The sequence below is a fragment of the Stylophora pistillata genome, chromosome 9, assembly GCF_964205215.1.
Source record: "Stylophora pistillata chromosome 9, jaStyPist1.2, whole genome shotgun sequence".
Taxonomy (NCBI): Eukaryota; Metazoa; Cnidaria; class Anthozoa; order Scleractinia; family Pocilloporidae; genus Stylophora; species Stylophora pistillata.
In genome coordinates, this window is record NC_142527.1 from 16,545,463 (window position 1) to 16,570,611 (window position 25,149).

At 36.9% G+C, this 25,149-nt stretch overlaps 1 protein-coding gene across 2 annotated transcripts in view; it reads left to right on the plus strand.

Annotated features, from left to right (window-relative positions):
• The window catches only part of LOC111326077 (phosphopentomutase), a 36,692-nt gene extending 11,835 nt beyond the window's left edge, over positions 1-24,857 (plus strand). The window contains exons 1-18 of one of the 2 annotated variants that reach the window (XM_088732280.1): positions 5,192-5,245; positions 5,646-5,713; positions 6,907-6,995; positions 8,026-8,110; positions 8,714-8,797; positions 15,024-15,047; positions 15,673-15,836; positions 17,651-17,774; positions 18,054-18,119; positions 18,354-18,451; positions 18,804-18,901; positions 19,328-19,410; positions 19,661-19,754; positions 19,912-20,041; positions 20,935-21,034; positions 21,728-21,814; positions 23,708-23,841; positions 24,190-24,393. In XM_088732280.1, coding sequence (XP_088588406.1) covers positions 5,660-5,713; positions 6,907-6,995; positions 8,026-8,110; positions 8,714-8,797; positions 15,024-15,047; positions 15,673-15,836; positions 17,651-17,774; positions 18,054-18,119; positions 18,354-18,451; positions 18,804-18,901; positions 19,328-19,410; positions 19,661-19,754; positions 19,912-20,041; positions 20,935-21,034; positions 21,728-21,814; positions 23,708-23,841; positions 24,190-24,295 — 1,620 coding nt within the window. In that variant the 5' untranslated portion in view covers positions 5,192-5,245; positions 5,646-5,659 and the 3' untranslated portion in view covers positions 24,296-24,393. Of the gene's footprint in view, positions 1-5,191; positions 5,246-5,645; positions 5,714-6,906; positions 6,996-8,025; positions 8,111-8,713; positions 8,798-15,023; positions 15,048-15,672; positions 15,837-17,650; positions 17,775-18,053; positions 18,120-18,353; positions 18,452-18,803; positions 18,902-19,327; positions 19,411-19,660; positions 19,755-19,911; positions 20,042-20,934; positions 21,035-21,727; positions 21,815-23,707; positions 23,842-24,189 lie in introns of those variants that run through there. The other variant, XM_022930010.2, reaches the window with a different exon arrangement.
• The last annotated feature ends 292 nt before the right edge of the window (positions 24,858-25,149 follow it).

The window sequence follows — 25,149 nt, forward strand, 5'->3', positions numbered from 1 at the left end:
AAGCCGTGATGAGTTGTCCCTACCGAGTACTAACGTACTAACGTACTAAGCAAATTCAGAACAAGCCGTGATGAGTGTCTGTAGCGAGTACTAAGGTACTAACGTACTAAGCAAATTCAGAGCAAGCCGTGATGAGTTGTCCCTACCGAGTACTAAGGTACGAACAAGCCGTGATGAGTTGTCTGTAGCGAGTACTAACGTACTAACGTACTAAGCAAATTCAGACCAAGCCGTGATGAGTTGTCTGTAGCGAGTACTAACATACTAAGCAAATTCAGAACAAGCCGTGATGAGTTGTCTGTAGCGAGTACTAACGTACTAACGTACTAACGTACTAGGCAAATTCAGAACAAGCCGTGATGACTTGTCCGTACCAAGTACTAAGGTACTAACGTACTAACGCACTAAACAAATGAATAACAAGCCGTAATGAAATGTCCGGACCGAGTACTACAGTACTAACGTACTAAACATATGAGCAACAAGCCGTGATGAGTTGTCCTTACCGAGTACCACAAAATACGGCAAATACGGCACAACTCGTAAAAATACTCAGCGATACTACACAACAAAATATCTAATAAGACATATCTATATGAATAATTTAATTCCAAAACTTTGCAAGTGCAATTTTAACGGTATTCTTTTTCTCAATAACACAAACTGCCCTAAACGGTTTCTCCGTGATCTCAGGGACAGATGAAACATAAAATGTTCGAGGCTGAAACCACACTATATTACCCCCTGTTGGATAAGAACGAGTTTATTTAACATCTCGAATTTTTCACGTTCTCTTAGGTAGCATACTCAAGCTCATGTTTATTAAAGATTCATTAGGATTTATTGCTTACTTTGTTTTACCAAAATATAGTTTCTAAAAGGGTTAAAGAGAAAACTGCAATTCATGAATGGTTTATTTCAACGAAAACCGTCAGTTTGAGATCACCAAAAAAACACAGTGCGAGTTGTTCTCCACTACATTACCGCATTAAAAATGAGGTCCACACTGCAAAAACACAAACCCCAATGGTTATCAATATACTCCTTTTTTTCACAGACTAAATCAAATGTTCAATTCCATGGCATGCATGAAAAGAATGAGTTGTAGTTAGTACGCTAGTACGTAGGTATTCATGCTTGCTGGAGAGGTTTAATTAGTACGCTAGTACGTAGGTATTCATGCTTCGAGAGGTTTACTTAGTATGCTAGTACGTAGGTATTCCTGCTCACTCGAGAGGTTTAGTTAGTACGCTAGTACGTAGGTATTCATGCTTGCTCGAGAGGTTTACTTAGTACGCTAGTACGCTAGTACGTAGGTATTCCTGCTCGCTCGAGAGGTTTAGTTAGTACGCTAGTACGTAGGTATTTATGCTTGCTCGAGAGGTTTACTTAGTACGCTAGTACGCTAGTACGTAGGTATTCCTGCTCGTTCGAGAGTTGTAGTTAGTACGCTAGTACATAGGTATTCATGCTTGCTCGCTGAGAGCTGTAGTTAGTACGCTAGTACGCTAGTACGTAGGTATTCATGCTTGCTCGAGAGGTTTACTTAGTACGCTAGTACGCTAGTATGTAGGTATTCCTGCTCGCTCGAGAGGTTCAGTTAGTACGCTAGTACTTAGGTATTTATAATTGCTGAAGAGCCGTAGTTAGTACACTAGTACACTAGTACGTAGGTATTCCTGCTCGTTCGAGAGTTGTAGGTAGTACGCTAGTACGTAGGTATTCATGCTTACTCGAGAGGTTTACTTAGTACGCTAGTACGTAGGTATTCCTGCTTGCTCGAGAGGTTTAGTTAGTACGCTAGTACGTAGGTATTTATGCTTGCTCAAGAGCTGTAGTTAGTACGCTAGTACGTAGGTATTCCTGCTCGCTTGAGAGGTTTAGTTAGTACGCTAATACGTAGGTATTTATGCTTGCTCAAGAGCTGTATTACTACTCAAGAGCTAGTACGCTAGTACGTAGGTATTCCTGCTCGTTCGAGAGTTGTAGTTAGTACGCTAGTACGTAGGTATTCATGCTTGCTCGCTCGAGAGCTGTAGTAAGTACGCTAGTACATAGGTATTCCTGCTCGTTCGAGAGTTGCAGTTAGTACGCTTGTACGTAGGTATTCATGCTTGCTCGCGAGAGGTTCAGTACTGTTAGTAATGTAGTACTGATGAAAGCTGTTAGTACGGTAGTACTGATGAATAAGCAAAAATCTACAGAAAAGCATTCCTATAATGGGCAGCATATGATTCAAAAGCCCTGTCTATAGATATACTGTACTGATATCCCTCAATTATTGAAGCACAGTGATGTAGATTACCAGTGTAGCTTTCACTATAATTAAGCTGGTAATGTTTCTCAGATGAAACAATCATTGACAGTGATTCTGTTTGCATTAAATACATCTGCCCTGTACATTGTGACAATGTTGAATACAATTGATTACCCTCTCCAAAATTTGTACCAGGTCACTACAGGTATGTATTCCTTTTATCTCATTATAAATCAAAGCAATCAAACTCATAACAACACATTGTTTTCCAGCATTTTCACCAAAGTACATAATATCACCTTGACTATATGGTGCCTTGATTGTTAGAGTACAATCACCATTGAATCGTCTTCGCACATGGTACTCGGTCACCGTTGTTAATATTACAATGATTAACGTACATCGCATAACAAGACCCGAATTCTTTTGTAAAATTATGTTATTTCTTTTGCAACATCATTCTTTTGTACACACAATACTGATTTGTAACACTTTTATTGTATACATGGTGCTACTTTGTCCAATACATCATCATATCCAACACCACGTTATTTGGTGCCAAACAGACGTTCCTGCGCAACAATATGCAAATATAATATACGCACAAAAGCGACAAAACTAGTGGAACAAATAGAAAAAATATCAGGTGGTAATGGTAATGGTAATGGTTTATTAGATATGGATTCGGCACTAAAATGAAATACTTCATATTTACAAGAAATTACAAAAAATATTTACAAATTAAATGAGACTATATAAATAAAAAATTTTGCCGGGGGACTGGGTTACCAGCTCACAAGATTCTATTTACAAATTATTACAAATGTGATATAAGTGTATTGCAATAATTCGTTAAGCTTTGACGTCATTGCAGGGAAAAAACTTATTTGAAATCGTTTTGTCCTGCATTTAAAAAGAGTCAAGTTATTGCTGGAGCGCAGCTGGCAGCCGTGTGCGGTCTAGTCTTTTCTGTGGAATTAATGATGACAACTGTGAGTTTTTAATTTTCTTGAACTGTTCGAGGCAAAGACGTTCCCTATTTTCTTCCAGTGTGGGGTAATTCAAAACACTACATGCAGTTTTGTAAGAAATTAGTGGTTCGATTATCCTGAAAGCTCTTCTTTGTATCTGTTCTAAATTGTCCACAAGGTAAGATGGAAGACTAGAATGCCATACTGGGCATGCGTACTCCAAAACAAAATGTATTAGAGCAGTATAGACACTAAGTAAATCCTTGGGTGGAAGGCCATTGTGGCGCAGGGCACGAAGGATATAAAGGATATAATGTACTCTGTTTGAGCAAAAACAACAAATGTAAGCTTAACAATCACAATAAAGGTCACAGATCTAACAATTGCATTTATCCTCACTCTGATGAAAGTCCAACATGGCATCTTTGTCTTCATTTCCCAGAGTTTTATCACGAGGCACCTTGGTTTTATCAGGAATTGTTCTTCTGTCACTCTGTCCACATTTAACTCATTTGATTTCTGGTTTGATTCTACTAAGACCTTCAATCATCTGATTCTTTTGCTATTTTGAGTTTGCGGAACGACCCCTTTCGAAATATATGCTCATTACACATGCCATCTTTTAGAGTGGGTCTACCGTGAATGGTGTGTGGGTCTGTATGTTTGAGCGTAGAAAAGATGACAACATTCGCTAAGATATTCGATATATCCGCCATGTTCGACATGGTGGAAAGAAGGTTGCGCCTTTATTTCTTGTCTGCGGTATTCCCCATTGCATGTGACTGAACATTGCGATCACAACACTTATTTGCCAACTTGGTACATTTACTCCCTTGCCAATTAAATTATCGTCATAACTGTCAAGAGGGAGAGAATGTTGATTGCTTAGCCGAGAAACATCTCTCATTTGAATTTTGCTGAAGTATTTGTATTAAAACCTTCTATATTGTAAATAATCACTTGAAATTTAGTCACAGTACTACTTGCTGCAGAGTTGAAGGTTAGACTTGAATGCTGCACATAATAAAAATGAAATTAAGTTTATCTCAATGAAATCAGTTCTGCTAGATCACTGCTTGTTTGAGGTTTAGGCATGTCTGGGAGTTATGTATTGGTGAGAGAGAAAAAGAGAAAGACAGGAGATACATTTGTTTGTTTGATAACTAGACAAAGTATTACTAGACAAAGTATTAATAAACTTTTCATGCTTTTCTTTTCTGTCAATTATTTTTTATGGCTACTGCCTCCTCTAGAGGCAAAGCCATAATCTTTTCCTTTTGAGTGAGTGAGGGAGTGTAGCAATAGAATATGAAGGCCTCTAGAAGCCTAGTTTTGTCATTGTTGGAGCCTTGGGGAACAGTGAGGTTCTTGAGCTAGCCCCAATGAATTATCATTCCTATTATGATTATGATTATGATTATTATTATTAGTAGTAGTAGTAGTAGTAGTAGTATCAATTAGTCATATTCTTGAATCATTTTCCTCTTGTGGATCAGGATACTCATGAATATCTAGGGTGTGGCAGCAGTACCCATAAAAAAAATTATGCAGTCTTAACTGCCTATTTTTTTTTAATCTGTTGGTGGCCAATATTTGTGACTTTTGTCGAAATTTTTAGTTGCCAAATATATTTTTCACTTGCCATGGCGACCAAAGTGATAGTAGCTCAACGTGCTGCTTAATTTTTTTTCTGTTGTGAATTCTAAGGAAAAGTGAACAAAACTTGGGATTTCACTTTCACTTGCACAGTCATGTAGTTTACAAAGAGGAGATGTGATCAGTGAGCCTTTTCTTGTCAATAGTTTGTTATATAAGGGCTACCAGTAGTTACTCTGAGCCTCTTTTCAACATGAGCCATAAGAATAGGAACAAACTGAACCTTCAATTTAGCGACCACTGCTCTACCATGCATCTGCTGAAAGATCTTGTAGTTGAATTGCAATAATTTTCTTTTAAAATCAGTGTCTTGACTTCTTCTGGCTGTCAGTGTCTCGACTTGCTCTAGTTGATTGAGGGGGTAGGTGTGGTTAATGTATGATGTTCATTTTGATACATAGCAGATAATCTGTATAACTCTTGTCATTTACTCAATATTTTTCTGCATACAAACAAACCAGACAACAGTTTGTGCCTAATAACACATAATGGCCATCCAGGAGTGAGGATAATCTTTTTTTAATGATTGTTATTCTTGGAAATTTGTTCAGTACAGCCTTGAATTGTGGATTATCATAGAAGGATAAAAATACATAATGATTATTGTAACTTATGAAATGAATTAAGTTACTTGGTTCTTTAAAAAGTCAATTTTTTTTTCATAACCTGTGTTAGCATGGTGTACATGTATCTCAATGTTTTTCCAAAAATATATTTTAAATTATCACTCTTGTAAATCTACATTACATCTTTGTTTCTAGGGTTGCGATCAAAAATGGGAGCAGGTTTTAATAGAATAAATGATTTGACAATCATCCAAGCTACTCAAGTAAGTTAAAGCAGTTTTGCCTTAATTGAAATACATATTTTTCAAGGGTTTGGAAAGCAGCAGGCATTTATAATTTTGAGAAAATAGACAAAATACTTTATTTCTATAGATATGTTTCAACAACTCCTCTGTCATCTGTTTGAATTTAGTCCTAGTGCAAATACAAAGTTGATTTCTTAATGTTAATTTAAAATGAGAAACCAAAAGAAAAATCATGTAATAAAACCCAGACTTTACTACAATGTACAGCTTTCACTTAGACTACCCCCTCTTCTTTTCCATCATCATGGGAAAGAATGAATCCCAATCCTGAACAGAATTCATAAAATGCCTGGTAAATCTCCACCCTTGCCCCCTCTCCCCCTTACCAGTAATTCATTGAAATCCTGGAAAAAGTTTGAACTGCTGCATTTGGTTTTAACCTATTGACCTCCAGTGCGCCCGCCTGCGCCCATGTGGACCCACACCCTTTCTACACCTTGTGACGTCATCACTTTTAACCCTGGAGCACAACTTTGAGCACGTACTTGAACAGGTTGAAAATATCTTACAAACAATACCAGAATGAGCGCAATTGAGTGAAGGAGATTGGAGAAATAGCCAAAAAACCATGTAACTTTGACCTGAAAATCTGCACGAAAATCTTGTTCCATTACCCACCTACCTTTCTGAGTACGTGGTTTGAAAATAATGAGTAGTTTCCTAAAAAATCTCTACACCAAAATGAAGCCTACTAAATTTCCAGCAAGTGAGGAGAAACTTCAGGCAAGGAGAGCGAAAAAAAGGGCAGGAGAAAGAGAGAAAAGTAAAAGTCGTAAGTGGGGCATTACTTTTCAACCCAAAAAGTATCTCAAATTTTGCTTTCTGCGCATGCCCAAGATTTTCAGGCTGCCATTTTGCACTTGGATCGAAAGACCATTGAGTGTACAAGCTGTCAATGGGTTTTTGGTAAGTTTGAGCTTTTAAAACCACAACACTGACCCAAAATCTGCTCGACTAGCTTCAAAACACAGTTTTTCACAAAAGCTGCGGCCATTAATGGGTTAAGTAAATTTAATAGGCTTGCTTTAGACCCTCAATATTAAGTTGTCCTCATTCTCATTCAAGTATGATAACTGAAAAACTGTTGAGTTTAAAGAGCAGTTTTCTGTACATTAACATGTACATTTTGTCTTTGCATTTTGTACTTATAGGGTCTTTGTAGGTATTTGGAAAAGCAATTTCCAGACATCAAAGAAAGGGGAGTCATTGTTGGATTTGATGCACGGCATAACAGTACACGGTAAGAGGTTCAATTTCAATGGTCTGCTCTGGTAATTTTTGTTTGTTTGTTTGTTTGTGTGTTTATTTGTTTTATACTAAATTAAATATTTTTTATGATGCAGTCTTTTTTTTAAGTTCTGCGTACAAGTGATTATGGGGACTCCAAAATGCAACTTGGTCACTCACTTCCTAAAATGTCAGCACTGTGATAATTAGTCAGTACAGACTCACCCAAGTGTGAAACCATATTGGAGTAATAACTACACATAAAATGATTGGGTACTAGGCTTTGTTACAGTTTATACAAGCATCATCGCTATAAATGTCACCCCTTTAAGTGAACACAAATTTATCAAGTTCAGGCACAAATCTAATACTGTGAATCACTTTGATTGTTTACGATCTGATGTAAAACAATAATCATTATTAAATTCAATTATTTAAAGTAAACTTTGATGACTGGGCCAATCGGAAGGAGACGAAAATAATCCTGTGCTCCTCAGACAAAAGAAAACTTGTGGTCACATGATAAATTGTGGTCAGAGATTTTGTTCCAAGACCAAAAACTTACAGGTTTGCAAGCAGGAGAAAACCCTGTAAACAAAGATCATTGCATCACAATTTAAATATATATTGAGCAACTGTGAGGCAAAAATAATGTGACATAGAAATGGGAAATAGTTCAATTTTGCTGGTGCAGGAGAAGAAATATTTGAATGGCAGCATCTGAATTTGAAAAATTTTCCTAACAGGGATTGGATTAGCCCAGGATACTCTTTTGTGCTGTTTTTGTAGACTACATGTGCATCCATTATTCTGCAGAGTTGAATGGTTACCATAATTGTGGATCTCTCCATAATTTCTGGAAGCTTGGCTTTGAGATAAGAGCAACCTTGCATTGCTGCAAGACCACTAACTTCAAGTGTACAACCATGTTTCTAGATTAAAAAGTTTATGCAGGAGTTAGCCATAGGTATTCTTTAATTCTGTTTTAGCAAGATTGAATTGAATCAATGTAATACAATGATTTGGTATCCATCTCATTTTAGCCTTGCCCAAAGGACAAGCTGTGTGTTTGCCAGTCAAGGAGTCCCAGTTTATCTTTTTTCAAGTATAACACCCACTCCATTTGTCGTGAGTACTTTAAAATGAATACTGTGGTTATATGAACATTTTTGTGATCAGTTTTATGTTCATTTGTCCAAATTGTTTTAAGTTAGAAACTTAAGTTTAAAAAAATGCTAACCCTAACGTGTACTCTGTATTTTATTTTATTTATAGGAAGTAAATTTAATATAGTCTGTAAAAGCAATAATTTAAAAGTAAATGAATACAGATAGATAGAATATTTATTATTTTGGTGAAGTGTCTTGATTGTGGAAAAGTGAATATTAAATCTTTTCTTAATTAGAATGTTTGATTGAGGTACCTGAACAATGCATTTTTTAAGCTTGATCTTTTTACTTTTACAAAGTGTATAATTGGCAATTAACAAAATGTCCAGGGGGTATTCTGTTTGCTGCTAGTGGTGCATGAACATGAACTTTCTTTCCTTCTCTTGACTTTTCCTTTGGCCAAGAAACTCTGAAGGCCTCAGTTTTTGTCAGTGGGTGTTAACTCTGTTATGTACCTGTATGATCAGTGCTTGTAATCATTGGTTTACCCTAAACTAAGACAATCACTTACAATTATGCATGCCTTCTTTAACAGATTGTTTTCTTTCATTTTGTTGTGCAGCCATATGGAGTTTTGAAATACAAATGTGTTTGTGGAGTTATGATAACAGCTTCACACAATCCCAAAGATGATAATGGTTACAAGGTATGAAGTTTATGCAACTAATACCCTCTGATGATTTCAGTTCTCAGCATTGTCTACTATCACTTCAACATACATACAAGACACTACACAACAATTAATTTGCAATCCACACACACGCATGCATATAGGATTAAATCCATTAGGATGGATTTGAGTAGCCAGTGAGATGCATGATGGTAAATTGGCTTCAATCAATCTTTTTAGCATAATGCCAATTGAGGCAATTTTTTCAGTTTTTGTAGTGAAAATCTTCTTCAGATACAATGAATATATGAAGTTCATATATTTTTGAACTGCGATATTAGATACGTATGATGCACGATCCTCGCAGTAGATAGCACTATTTATGCAATAGCGAAAATCAGACCTGAAAAAAATATGGCCTGTACGGGATTCAAACCACTGACCTCTGCAATACTAGTGCAGCGCTCTACCAATTGAGCTAACAAGCCAACTGGGAGCAGGCCATTAAGTTGATTCGTAATAAACCTGTGAAAGTGATAAATGAGATACAATGAATATATGAAGTTCAAATATTTTGAACTGCGGTATTAGATACGTATGATTGTTTAAATAGCGCTATCTACTGTGAGGATTGTGCATCATACGTATCTAATACCGCAGTTCAAAATATATGAACTTCATATATTCATTGTATCTCATTTATCACTTTCACGGGTTTATTACGAATCAACTTAACGGCCTGCTCCCAGTTGGCTTGTTAGCTCAATTGGTAGAGCGCTGCACTAGTATCGCCAACTGGGAGCAGGCCGTTAAGTTGATTCGTAATAAACCCATGAAAGTGATAAATCAGATACAATGAATATATGAAGTTCATATATTTTTGAACTGCGATATTAGATACGTATGATGCACGATCCTTGCAGTAGATAGCGCTATTTATGCAATAGCAAAAATCAGACCTGAAAAAAATCAGGCCTGTATGGGATTCGAACCACTGACCTCTGTGATACTAGTGCAGCACTCTACCAATTGAGCTAACAAGCCAACTGGGAGCAGGCCGTTAAGTTGATTCATAATAAACCCGTGAAAGTGATAAATCAGATACAATGAATATATGAAGTTCGTATATTTTTGAACTGCAGTATTAGATACGTATGATGCACGATCCTCGCAATAGATAGCGCTATTTATGCAATAGCAAAAATCAGACCTGAAAAAAATCAGGCCTGTACGGGATTCGAACCACTGACCTCTGCGATACTAGTGCAGCACTCTACCAATTGAGCTAACAAGCCAACTGGGAGCAGGCCGTTAAGTTGATTCGTAATAAACCCATGAAAGTGACAAATCAGATACAATGAATATATGAAGTTCATATATTTTTGAACTGCAGTATTAGATACGTATGATGCACGATCCTCGCAGTAGATAGCGCTATTTATGCAATAGCGAAAATCAGACCTGAAAAAAATCAGGCCTGTACAGGCCTGATTTTGTAAATACTGCTTATTGTGTAAATAGTGCTATCTACTGCAAGGATCGGGCATCATACGAAAATCTTCTTACTGGTAATTTAAAAGATGAAAATTGCTGGATGTTGATACAACTTTTGAATGCAATTAAGTTACACAATCACACCATATCCATCTTTTTTCTTGAAAGAAGAAATCTTAAACAAAGCAAATGATTCAGCAGTGCATCTCTTCACTGTAGTGGTATAAACAGGTATTCAAGTTGGTAAACTGTCAGTGAAGCCAGATGAAATGCACTTGGGAGGATGTAAAGTCTCTTGAATACTACAAAAACTGGGATGAGCTCTGGCTCAATGGGCCACTTGGCTTAAACACGAAGGCGCGCTATATAAGGAAGTCTTCCCTGGGAAGACCGAGGCTCATTTGTCACTCACCGTTGACGTGTGCGGGTCAAATTTAAATGCTGGTAGACGAACAAAAGGAGCTAATGAGATATGTATTGTTTACTTCCACCAGCATGGTGGCATGAGGTAACGTGCGAACCACCTACTTCGATCTCAAATTTACCGCCACAAATAAAGACAGCTTCCATTGGAGAAAGGAAACACAAATCTCAAAAATTCTTGTATTGTGATGAAGACATAAAACAATTTTGAGGAATGCGCCCGCTGTTCACTGCTTTGGAGTAGCTGTAGCCCAAGCTGACTTGACTCTAAGAGTTCTACATCACACGACGGTTGATTGACAAATGGTCCAGTGGGACCTAAGACTCCTTTTATAGCGCGCCTTCGTGTTTAAGTGCAACCTATATTTTACAGCTCATAACCAAGCAATGGTATTGGAATCCTCACACATTTCTGCTAAAGAAGGGGTGGCGAATGGTCCTTCAAAATATCTGGGTCTCGCAAAATTTTAGTCGAATTTTGTAGGTCTCGCAGTCTCGTTTTTTCAGCGGTTATGTGTGTCTCACAGTCTCGTTTTTTATATGAAGGTGTCTCGGAGTCTCCATTTTTTGCAAGGTTAAGGGTCTCGAAGTCCCGATTTGTTTGTTCGTGTTTTTAAATGACATCTTCTCGTCACTTGATATTGAATTTCATTAAAGCAACTTTCAATTTGCGAGAAAAAGTCAATCCTAACTTCTCCTAAATTCTCTGAATTCAAAAAAAAGCTAGAAAACCTACCGCAATGTCATTTGGCGCCAGAAAAAGACAGTTATTTTGTTTTAGGATATCATAACTTAGTGTTATAGTTGAAATTCCAGTTCCAGCTAGTGCACAGAAGCTGGCTAAAATGGGGAATCATGAAACCCACACACTGACCCACGATAGCTTATGATAAAACCCAGGAAGTCAGAGAACTTATCTCTTGCCCCCTGTGGAACTGTGTAAAAGTACGATCATTCCCAGGGAAACAAACAAGTTACTATACTACTCACCTTACAGTGCCTCGTACATCAACAATTGAATAAAATATTTCATCACTCATCACGTAATTTGTTCCATGGTCATATGCAACCCTTATAATAAGTTTTAATTGTTCTCTGTTCTCAATTCGGCGAGTTCTGAGACTGAATGTTAACGTCTTCTAACTAAACAGCTATAGTGCTATCTATAGCTAGCTATAAGCTTATGTCTAGTATTATATAATCTGCAGACCATTCAGCTATAGTGCTAGCTATAGCTAGCTATAAGCTTATGTCTATTAATATATAACCTGCAGACCATTCAACATTTTCTCCTTTTGCATCTTTTTATGCCACTTGAAGACTACTTGACTACGAGAAAATGTAACGCATATATTCTGTTACTTCAATCTTTTTTCTTGCCTTTTTGTCTTATGGTTTTGGGGAAGTTATTCTCGTTATCTATATCGCAGACGAAGAGAATGCCCTCTAGATGTATGGCCAACAGACACTGGTTCCTTTTTGTGGATTTTTTTCTTTGCTTTTGGACCTCTCTTTTTTCTTTGATTTCGTTATCTTCCCTTCGCCTCTAATTTTCCCTCTGTCTTCTTATAAAAACATGAAATTAAATTGAAATAAGAAAATACTGTGCTTAATAGACCCTTAATCAAATACTTAGTTTGAATTAGCTTTTTTTTCCAGAAAAATTAATCTTTTGAATATTAACTTTCATTTGCTGTATACGTAGCGGGTGGTTTTGATTTCCCCGCTTTCGACGCAATCGCCGGAAAGCGATCGAGTATAATTATGATAGTTTTAATATTTCGACCTATTTTGCCAATTTTTGCCACTTGGGCAAACAAACCCAGGTAAAACCACGATCAGTGCAACCTGCGGCCTAGATCTTTCATAACTAGCTATAATAGGTTACAGTAATAGGACTGCGGGACTTGACTGGCCAAGCGTGGTGTGGTTGTTTTCGCAAGGCTGGAATTGAAGTCTTACTGGTAGACTAACAGCGAATTGTCGGCACATTCATAAATACCATCATTTATAGAGTACTTACATGATTTGTGCTTTCGCTTCCGATCAGAAGAAGAAGACCTTATGGCCATTTGGGTTTCCTCCATTGTTTTGAACACTTCCACCTCAATTGAGTTCAAACACGGCCGCACATTCTTTCTGATGACTTCCAGACAACTTGAGTTGTAAGTGACAGCACATTAGTCAAAAAAATCAAAGGGAAACAACCAAGCGCTAATTTCCTGACTGGAAATTATGTCATGGCCAGGAAAAAAATAGAATTTATTGACTTTTGACAGATTTTCAGATCTGATGTTTCGCACAGGTGTTTACAACAAAAGGATCCTTTGTAAGACTTTTGTACAAGCTCACTCTAGTTCATTCTCATAGCTCTCAACCAAATCTGGGGCTCGCAATTTAAGAGTCTGAACGTCTCGTGCTCGTACTCAAAACCTTTTGAAGTCTCAGTCTCGCAATCTAAAAAGTCAAAATGTCTCAGGCTCGCAAAGAAAAACACTAGTCTCGCAAAGTCTCGCATTTACCATTTGCCACTCCTAAAAGAGAGAGCTGCCAATTATCGTAGTGTTGTTGTGTCACTTTTCCAGCCTCTGGAATGGGTTGCACAGTGAGCTTTAATATTCAACAGAGCTCCTACAAATTAATTAGACCAAAATGAAACCTGGAGATGAAGCTTCATGCTTTTACTGCAAGTTTCTGATCATTTTGTGACGTTTTTTTCAAGAATACTCAAGGCACTACACATGGATTCCTTTTATATGAAGAGAGAATTGAAACTGTGATCTAGCACTAACTAATTTGTTTTCATTTTACATGTGATTATAAAGGCTAGATCTCAATAAAAAGCTAATGCAAGTTTGAGTGAGATGCTTGAAAAGTAGGGGCTACTGACTAAGCCCAAGAATGCAACCTTGCACAGCTGAACAGTCCTCAGGTGTCAAATTGTAATCTCAATTAGATATAAGCAAGAAGATTTTGTTGTCATTCTTCATGTAATTGCAACACTTGGGTGATCTCAGAAAATTGTTTAGTTTTCAAGGTGCACAATTAACTGGAAATGTCATTAATTTTTACAATATTAAGACCGCGTCCTCATGCATGTCCTGCCTCGGCCAAATAAACCGCATTAAGCATGCTTTAGATAAAAGTACACTCCTGTTGAGTATTAACTCTTTAGTTTTTAGGAAATAATTATTTTATTGTTCTAATGTATGGGCAAATACATTGAATTGTAATATTAACAAACTGCAGGCTGTGCAAAACTTTGCATGCCCCATTGTGAGCGGAGGGCGTAAGTACGATCATATTACACCCATTCATAAAGTGCTTAACTGGCTATCTGTTGCAAACTAGCTATATTATTGAAGTACTACAATGGCCTTTAAATGTATGACGGGCCATGCCCCGAAATGTACATGCCCTCAACATTTTTAAAGCAAGCAGAGGCAAGCGGTCATAATACAAGAAACTCACAATTGTTGAATATTCCACTTTTTAAAACCGCCAGCGGCCAAAGAACTTTTTATTATAGAATAGTTAACTTATGGAATTCTTTGGATCACTCTCTTAAATTGTGCCATTCAGCCACTGTCTTCAAAAATCACCTGAAAACCAAACTACTCAAAGAAATGCAATTTTCTATTTATATATTTTTATAATTTTTAGAACCTTCTTAGTATATGTTATGAGACTTGGGATCGTATTTTAGTCATTGCTATTCTTATTTGTGATTAGTAACTCTTGTATATTGTCTTTGAAAAGCCTCCTTTGGAGAAAGTCAATAAAGTATGTATGTACTATGTAATAAGAATGACTCTCACGAACCTCAGTCTGCTCTGATTTCAGCAAACGAGTTGTTGGAAACTGTAATAAATATTTCTGCAGGTCATCAGCCATCTGAAGCATTGGCAAGCATTGACATGTATAACTGCTTGTTGACAGATTTACAGCTAATAGCCAATCATATTTTTGCATTGTGAGTGCAATGCATAATTCAAGCTCTTGGCCGTAGTCTTGAGTCCTTACTTTTGGAACACTCATGGAGCTCCTGCAGCACATGGCCATCACTCCAAGAATTCCTTGCAGTGCGCTAACATCATTTGTTTTCGCTGATTTTTTCTTTGACCTGTGCAACGGACTTAGCCAAAAAGGAGGGGTTACTCATAGTCTACTCTAATATGATAAAATGTTTTCTCCCAACTTGCTGCTGAATATAATGTGGTATTAGCCTCTCAAAATGGCAATTAGTTGATAAAATGATTATTAACAGTGTTTCCTAGTTAGCAATCTTCACCTTTTTATTTAAGGTTGCCCTTCATGGAACCTTAAAATTGATTTTTTTTTCCAGGTTTATTTGGATAATGGTGCTCAGGTATGATCTTTTACTGACAATAGCTTTCAGATCTACAGTACAATAATTAACAAATACTATCATATAAGTGTTGCAATGGATTTGTCAGTTTAAAAACTTCCAAATGATCACAAGTTCATACGTACTGTGAGAATTAGAACTGAAAAAAAGAGAAAATATTATTCTATGTCTGTTCTCTTTTTTTGTCATTTTTTCCATGTTCATCTAATTCATAGTACAGTTTATATTATGTGAAATGGTGACATGTTAATGTTACTGTTTCACATTTCACATCTTCAAGCTTTTCCCAAAACACAGTTAAAAGGAAGACACAATCAATGACCAAACTAATACAGAAATCTGCATAGAAATATAGGAGACCACTTGGTTATTTCTTAATTACCTGCAAAAAGAAGAGATGTTTTTTCCAAGCTTGAAATATAAGATGCTTTCACAGTGACTGCACTGTATACCTAAACCTTCATTTGTTCTTATTCTCATTTGTTTTTGGGTATAAATGTTTACTTTTTCAAAGTTAATGTTAATTGGTAATTGTTTTTATAAGTTGCAGACATCTGTACATTTGTGGCTGATGGTACTAGTCAAGAAGGAACTGATCTTGTTCCTTTTTCCTTTTGATTTTCAGATCAAATCCCCTCATGACAAGGGCATTTCCCAGTGTATTGCTGAAAACAGAATTCCCTGGGAAAACTCATGGGAAATCAGTCAAGCCAATCCACTAATTAAAGACCCTTATGAGGAGATATGTGCATCATACTTCGAAGATATAAAAACGTATTGCCATTACAGGTAATTGTGACATTTTGTCCATCTCAAGTTTTGCACTGGATTACTTTTCCTGACATTCCTTTACTGAACAAGTGTTTCTTAAGTAGACTTAGATCTTAGATATTAGTAGTATGAGGTTTGTTGACTTGTATTGTCTTCTTTTATCCCAAAAATGACAAGTTTTGTTACAGTTATTAATTTTGAAAATTGTTAAATGACTGCTCGTATTGTGGTGTCAATACATTTTGCATTGCAGTTCATTACAAATTCCTTTGAAGAGTTCAAGTATATGTTTGAGAGTTGAAGATTTAGAGTATTGGGCTTCCATCATTTTCATTTCAATTCAGTGAAATATTTTTGAGGAAGAAACTATGGCATTTTCCGTTGTTGTATGGAAAGGGTGTCTGTGGGAGCTGTAGTTACCTGGCCTTGTTCTTCCAGTTCTTTTTTTCCTTTGTCTTTAATGTGTCTCTCAGTCTCATGAATTTGTAATCCATGAAAAGCCCTTTCCTATAATTGTCCCTTCCAAAAACAGTCAATGTTTCTTAGAATTCTTCTACGAGGTAACAGGTCTTATTTTCCAGTTGTGCTTCTTAGAGTACAAATAACGCAGGAGAGGAATACAAACATCATTTGATATTTGTACTCCAGAATTATCTGCGAAATTTGCCTATACTGAAATAACAATTTGGCATGTTGGATAATAAATCTCTTATTAGACATTTTGTTGTGTAGTATCGCTGAGTATTTTTACTCATTGTTTGTATTTTGACTCGCCCTACAGGCTCATCAAAATACAGCACAACTCATAAAAATACTGAGTGATACTACACAATAAAATGTCTAATAAGATATATATATATATATATATATAATTATAACTAACTGCAGACAGTACTGTTTCGGCCTTCTGGGCCTCATCAGTGCAGTGCTAATGCTAGGATGGGGGAGAACCGAGACGGTCACCCCAAACGACCCAACCTTTGTGGTATAATATATATGAGTCATTGCCGTTGCAATTGCGCATGCTCGCTGGTTTACTCTAGTTTGAGCACTCTGGCATGGCTTAGACGATACCACAAAGGTTGGGTCGTTTGGGGTGACCGTCTCGGTTCTCCCCCATCCTAGCATTAGCACTGCACTGATGAGGCCCAGAAGGCCGAAACAGTACTGTCTGCAGTTAGTTATATATATATATATATATTATTCTCTTTTCTTCATTCTTACTACAACAATTAACTCAGTCAGTGAAACATTCAGCTGCTCTGGGGGATATTCTTTTAATTCTCCTTTTCTTGCAACCTTGGGAAGAAATTTTTAGAACAATGATGAAGTCATACTGTACAGTATTTACAACCAGACAATCTACCAAAGTTTCAAATCTGAGTGATTTTCTGAGGTTTTCACCAAAATATCAAACATACAGTAACTGTTATAACACTCAGTAAATGAATGTGTTGAAGGCCTTACAAGGAAATAAACTGTGTAGTCTGGTCTTTTTGAAATGCAGTTACCAGTAGTTACCCATTTTGAGTCAACACATGCATTATTTTGTAAACAGGCATTCTACTATTTATTACATGTTCAAACATAATTTCACACTACATGTACTTGAGATTGCAAAAATAAAAATGCCTCTGTTTTTAAAATAAGAACCCATTACTTTTAACCTAATGTAACCTTTCAGGAATTTTTGGTCTTATGGAGGTGAAATTTAAAGTTTGTCTCTGTGGCTGCAAATGTTACATGCCTTACATCACATCAAGTAAAGAATAGGTGGGCATAAATAAAGTATGGTAGAATGAATCATGTCTATTATATGGTTGACCCTTTAGTGAAAAAAACAGAAAAACCAAGCTGAAATACACCTTCACGCCTATGCATGGTGTTGGACAGAGGTTTGCTGAGCTGGCATTTGAGGCATTCAACCTACCTCCTTTTGTATCTGTGAGAGAACAGGTAGATTCAGATTAGTAACCTAGTAACTGCTTTGTGATCAAAATGATTTAGAGAATCCCTATGTTGTTTACATCCATCACTGCAATTGTAGAACTCAATAGGGAATCAATTTTATCTTTCTCCATTTCTTGTACAATCAGTTTATGAAGATGCATCTTAATGCAAGTTTGAAAATTTGCAATTACTATTAAGATACCTTGAAACAGCTTAAATCTACCAATTGCATAATTATTAGCAAACTATTTAATGGACCACAAAACTTTGTATTTTTTCCTATAGATGAATCCAGATCCAGAATTTCCAACAGTGAGATATCCTAACCCTGAGGAAGGAAAGAGTGCCTTGGTGAGAAAAATGCTGAGCCTACCATTAATGAAAGTCTTTCGACTGTAAAGGGCAAAAGGTGGTGTTTGATTGCTCTGAATATAACCTGTCAGAAAAAGGGGAAAAACTACTTAATAGGAAATGGAGACTTGGAACATAAATACACACATGCCAGTTTAACACTATGATAAAATATACAATACTATAATAAAAAGTATAAGATTTATTTAGAAGCTTTTGCAATTTTGCATTTAGGACCTTGCAATGAGTACTGCTAATGAGAATGGCTGTTCTGTTATTTTGGCAAATGATCCTGACTCTGATAGAATGGCTCTTGCAGAGAAACAGCCAAAGTAAGTAACATATTCACGAGTAGACCCATCACCATTGATTCACACTAGTTGTGTACACTGAAACAAAAAGAGACAGTCACCAGTTTACAGTTGTTCCTGTCCCGTTACTGCTTTCCCTGTTTCACTTGTTTTTTATTGCTTCTTTTTATAGTGTACATTATTACTATTATCATTATTATTATTATTATTATTATTATTATTATCATTATTTTACTTTTTATTACTGTTTTTTTGCAGTAGAGCAAAAGGAATATTGTTAGACAAGCTGATTAGCTACAATTTATTCACATGTAATTATTATGTATTTACATTTCTGACCAAGGTTTTTTCTTTCTGTGTTTTAACTTTGAAGTGGTCATTGGAAGGTTTTTACTGGTAATGAGATTGGAAGTATGTTTGGGTGGTGGGCATTCACTTGCCACAAAAGGAAACATCCTGAGCTGTATCCAGGTATTAGCATTTAAAGTATGAAAATTATTATAGTAGTTGTGTTTTGTTTTTTACACATGTGATAAAATTACTTGCTTCATACTTAGGACTCTAACCTTCCAAAAGATGAATGCAGCTTAAGGAGTAAAGCTCACATTGGGTCCCACAAACAAAAATTAATTTCTTCCCAGACTCAATACTTAGCTGCTCGAGAAATTGCATTTCTTACCAATAAGTCTATTGAACCCTCCAAAAATCTCTGCCAATAACTGGCCAATAGTTGAACAAACAGCAAGATATTTGGCTCTCAGTCATGACAGATGGACCGAGTGCAGCCAACCCTCCAACTGAATTGATAAGTACATACTATAAACAAGCTGTAAAATAGTGACGGGAACTTTGCATACTCTAAGGTGGTTAATATAATTCCTTTGTTTGATGGAACAGGCTCATCTGTATATATGATTGCTAGCACAGTTTCTTCAAAAATGCTTCAAGCTATGGCTAGAGAAGAAGGATTTCTGTTTGAAGTAAGTTTGCATTGAAACTACTAGTGACGTAAAGTTGCAGTTACATTCATGTTTTGCACTTGGAATTTTCAAAGTTAGTCATGCATTAACTTGTGCAAAGATCTCGTATTTAACAAGCTGCAAGTTTCTCATTTGACAGTCTTTTATGATATGGAAAATTTAGGTTAAGTTGTAATGAGCCTTAGAAATAGAGACTACAGGTCAATGTGAGCAAGTAAAGCACATACAACTGACAATTTACTTGGCACAGGAAACTCTGACGGGCTTCAAATGGATGGGCAATCTTGCTTGTGATCTTATGGCCCGAGGAAATACTGTCCTCTTTACGTTTGAAGAAGCAATAGGTGAGAAGTATACATAAATTAGTCATAAAACAAATAATAAAGCGTGTTTTCAAACAGTGTTTCCCTTACCTTATTACAGAACGAAAAATTCTAAATAACTGTTTAGCCAAAAACTACTTATAAAGTCAGTTGTGTTCTGGTATTATTTCTTTGATAGGGTTTATGTATGGTACCACTGTTTTTGACAAAGATGGCATCAGCGCTGCAGTGGTAATGGCAGAAATGGCTTCATACCTCAACCTTCAAGGACTTACTTTAACAGAGCAGCTAAACAATTTGTACGAGAGGTTTGTGAGTGTTTTCTGACTAATATTGATGTAATCTTGAGAGATGTTTTGCACTTAATTGCAATAATCTATGGACTCTTATATCGCGAGTCCGAGTACACTAGTTTACGATTGCACCGTGGTGATATTGAGTCTTCTCGTGGGAGAGAAGGTCGCTTAATGATTAACGAGTACGATTGGAAAACCTGTAGGTATGTTAGGAGTTGTTGGTGTTGCATTTTGAGTTCACTTAGCTTTCAGCCCTTAAGTGTCGTATACCTTTGTATATCTCGCCTAAGGGAGATACACAAGTCTGAGTCCTTTGTAGAACAACCTGGTACTGTGCCTGTTAGTAGCCTTTTGAGACTCCCTGACCTTTCTATTCTACCACGAGTCCTTCAGCTTGGTTAGTCTTTTCTGAACGTTTGTTTCAAACTGAGCTATAACGAATTCTTTGCATCATATGCTTTGTTCTCCAAGTAGATTCTATGGGCACTGTGCATCTTTACTTATAACTACAAGATCTTTTTGTATTTTTGTCATAATTACACGATACAAGATACGGTGTACATCGTTTACTTTCGAGTAGCTTTTCGACCGCGAAGGTAAATAACCAACCAGGCGCGGCTACCTCCCTTCCCCTCCCCGCCCCTTTTTTACCGCCTAACACATTAACAATTCGTTCTCTTCTTTCAAGAGCATGCAAAGATCACTTGAATTGAAAGGGATACTTAACTCTCCAACAGTTTACATTTATTAAAACGAAAGACAATTTATCGAATTTGAAATATTCATTTTTCCAGCACAGTTAGTTTTGAATTTTACTACAGTGTAAATGACTTACCATACTAACAAGATTGATTGATGGATCTGACGTGACTGTATTGATTTCTTATCTCTGGTTTATGTTGTAGATATGGTGTCCACGTGACCAACAATTCTTACTACCTTTGTTATTCTCCATCAACAATAAAGACCATTTTTGATCGCATAAGGACTCTCGAGAATGGTTGGGTGAGTTGTAGGTGTATGGTAACACAGTGTTTTCTGTGCCGTGTTATCATCCTTTAGAACTGTCAAATCAGGAGTAGTTATGCTATGAGAAGGGGCAATCAGAGTCATTTCATGCGGAGAAGGTTTGGAAGAATTCGATGGTGTCATTTCCGAGATTATTTGCGTGCCTACGAATTATAAGTGATAAATCAATTACAAGCTTAGCAGCATCCTAAGGTTTGATACATGAGATCTTTAAATTTGCTGAAATTCACTCAGCAGCGTGGCCTTGCTCGACAAGACAAAATCCCGAAGTTATGATAAAATTTATGGGGGATTTGCCAGAAACTGTTTAACGGGACTTTCCTGTAACATTAATCTACCCTCTATTCAAACTTCAATCCTTTATTCAACACGTTTGAAAGTCACATTAGTTTGACTCCAAAGAGAGAATGCTGAGTTTTAGCTTGCTGAATAGTTTCGTCGGAGCCTAGGAAAACTATAACCAGCCTCCCCCCCCCTCTCCCCAAGAAGTGACGTGTACCTGTAAGAGTATTTCTGTAATTTGGGAACAATTTAATTGTTCCTTCTTTTGTTATTCATATTACGGGTTAAGCCTAAATTTTACGTATTACTACTGGATACCATTTTGCAAGCTTGAAATCTTATGCAGGTAATTAAAACACATGTCGTATGTTGTACGATTGTTTTCAGTACCCCAGTACTTGCGGTCCCTATAAACTATCTGGTATCAGAGATTTAACTGCTGGATATGATAGTACCAAGCCTGGTGACAAACCGGTGAGTAACTTATGACCTTTGAAGGCCACTTTAAAGCTAGAATTCCTCGAACGATCTCAAGAGATATCTCTGCTCAAACTTAAACAGGCAAGGATACCTTCCTCACAAAGAAATCTCAAAATTGTACAACATTTATGGAAACAAAAATTAATTTCATGAAATTTTTGACCTAGCACAATCTTATGGTGCTACAAACAACGCTCTTAGCAGCCATAATGGGTCCGCCTCCAACTGTTTTCGATTGTAATGAAAATTTTTAGAGGTTGAGATTAAGCAGAGGAAACCCGCTGGCACTTTTACTAATAAACTGTACAGTCGTATATGAGCACGATCCTTCGCAGTAAAGCACTATTTAAGCAATAGTGAAAATCAGACCTGAAAAAAATTTCAGGCCTGTACGGGATTCGAACCACTGACCTCTGCGATACTAGTGCAGCGCTCTACCAATTGAGCTAACAAGCCAACTGGGAGCAGGCCATCAAATTAATTCGATATAAACCCGTAGATGATAAATCAAACAACAACAAACATATGAAACATATGTGTGAACTGCGGTTATGAGACGTATATGAGCACGATCCTTCGCAGTAAAGCACTATTTGAGCAATAGTGAAAATCAGACCTGAAAAAAATTTCAGGCCTGTACGGGATTCGAACCACTGACCTCTGCGATACTAGTGCAGCGCTCTACCAATTGAGCTAACAAGCCAACTGGGAGCAGGCCATCAAATTAATTCGATATAAACCCGTAGATGATAAATCAAACAACAACAAACATATGAAACATATGTGTGAACTGCGGTTATGAGACGTATATGAGCACGATCCTTCGCAGTAAAGCACTATTTGAGCAATAGTGAAAATCAGACCTGAAAAAAATTTCAGGCCTGTACGGGATTCGAACCACTGACCTCTGCAATACTAGTGCAGCGCTCTACCAATTGAGCTAACAAGCCAACTGGGAGCAGGCCATCAAATTAATTCGATGTAAACCCGTAGATGATAAATCAAACATATGAAACATATGTGTGAACTGCGGTTATGAGACGTATATGAGCACGATCCTTCGCAGTAAAGCACTATTTGAGCAATAGTGAAAATTGTGTAGAGCGCTGCACTAGTATCGCAGAGGTCAGTGGTTCGAATCCCGTACAGGCCTATCGTGCTCATATACGTCTCATAACCGCAGTTCACACATATGTTTCATATGTTTGTTGTTGTTTGATTTATCATCTACGGGTTTATATCGAATTAATTTGATGGCCTGCTCCCAGTTGGCTTGTTAGCTCAATTGGTAGAGCGCTGCACTAGTATCGCAGAGGTCAGTGGTTCGAATCCCGTACAGGCCTGAAATTTTTTTCAGGTCTGATTTTCACTATTGCTCAAATAGTGCTTTACTGCGAAGGATCGTGCTCATATACGTCTCATAACCACAGTTCACACATATGTTTCATATGTTTGTTGTTGTTTGAACTGTACAGTGATAACATGCACAATTTTTCGATCTTATACTCAACCTCTATATCTGACGAAGGAACTTCAACTCATGAACAATACGTGCAAAGTTTTATATTGGTAGTCGTTTGTTTTATCGCCTCCTCGTTACCGTCTTGTTCTGCTTAAGGTGCCCATTTACAGATCGTCGGTTTTGATTGTTTCCACTTTCGGCATGGGCAGTTGAAATCTCGTTTGTTTAGCGGCCTTTCGCTCTCTAAAAAGTTACGTTAAAGAGTTTCGGTTTACAAAACAAATATCGGTGGATGAAATAATAATTCTCGAACTCCTAGAGGTAGAAAGGGCTCGCCCGTTACTTCTCGGGAAAAAATATGATTAAGATTGTTATCAACATTTTGTATGTTGTTTATATATTATTTTGTTGGTTATATTCATCAGGTTCTTCCAGTTAGCAAGTCAAGTCAGATGATCACATTCTATTTCGAGAATGGATGCGTTGCCACTCTTCGAACAAGTGGTACTGAACCAAAGATTAAATATTACACAGAGCTTGCATGCAAGCCGGGAGATAAGTATGTGGTTATTTTCCAGCATGTCTCATACTCGTGATGAATTGTTATGATCTTTCTTATTTAGATGAAGATACGTATTTTTTTTAATTCCCTCGTGACTACTTTCATCGTCTTGCGATTGAAAAGTTATTTCGCGCCCTGTAGTCGGTAAATCACATTATTTATACTTTAGTGGTATTCATGACTGAGCTCGCCATCGAGCTTTTTGTAGCATAATTAACCTGACCTCTATGATTTGGTTTTCCTTGAGTTACATGAAGAAATTTGCCATAGCAGTGGATAAGGTGTAGGTAACTTCATATCCTGGTTTTCTGTATGTTTAACTTGTACTTACTTCTTCCCTTTTAGTGTGGACATTCCAACAGCCAATGAAACTCTTCGAAACATCGTTAATACAATCGTTCAAGAATGGTTACGGCCTGATGTAAACAACCTTATTCCCAAGGAAGACTGAAAACTACTCCTTACTCTGTTATAACACTGAAAAAGATATGAATCCAATACTATGTTCAGAGGCGGATCTAGATAGAGAGGGTCGGGGGGGGGGGGGAATCCACATCATTGCTTCTCGTCAGACCTGTGGGGGTTTTTAAACACTTGTCTTACGCCAAAATTCTTGCTTGCAATGACAGGATTACATGTTGTTACACAATATCGAGTATATAATATTGACTTTTCTCGGAGGATTGCTTAGCTTATTTAGGCTGAAGTATTAAAAAAGTCCGTTTTCTGAATCAAAGTTGCCTCCCCCCTTCCCCCACAATAAAAAAGGGGGGAAAATCCTGGTTCCGTCCCTGCTACTGATGTTGATCGTGTGATTTTCACTGTGCCCCAAAAAATTTATTACTGACTTATTGTTATTTGTCTTTATTAAGCCATTACCGCGAAAGGCTAACTTTCGTCCATTTCATGAACGTGTTATGTATTATACATCTCAGTATCACAAATTTGATGATACCTTAATTTAAATAGAGATGAATAGATATATAGTTAAATATATCAACGATGTTACGCTACTCTTTGTATCGTTTTTCAGTGTGTTGTCTTGTGTTTCGAGATATGCTGCCTTTTTAGGCAATTTTGGCGAATGTGTCAGTTAGCTTAAACTTTTTCTTGTTCCATTTTGCCAAATACCACCCGCGAAAGAAGCGTCCCACAACATTTAAAGGTAAAGATGTTAATTTCGGAAACCGTAATACACCCAGTTTTGCTTTAAATTCAGGAGAACAAAGGGCTGCCAATGAGTGAACAATGTATTTTCAAAGCAAATCAGAAAATTCCAAGTTTTTTGAAATACTGTGGCTTCTC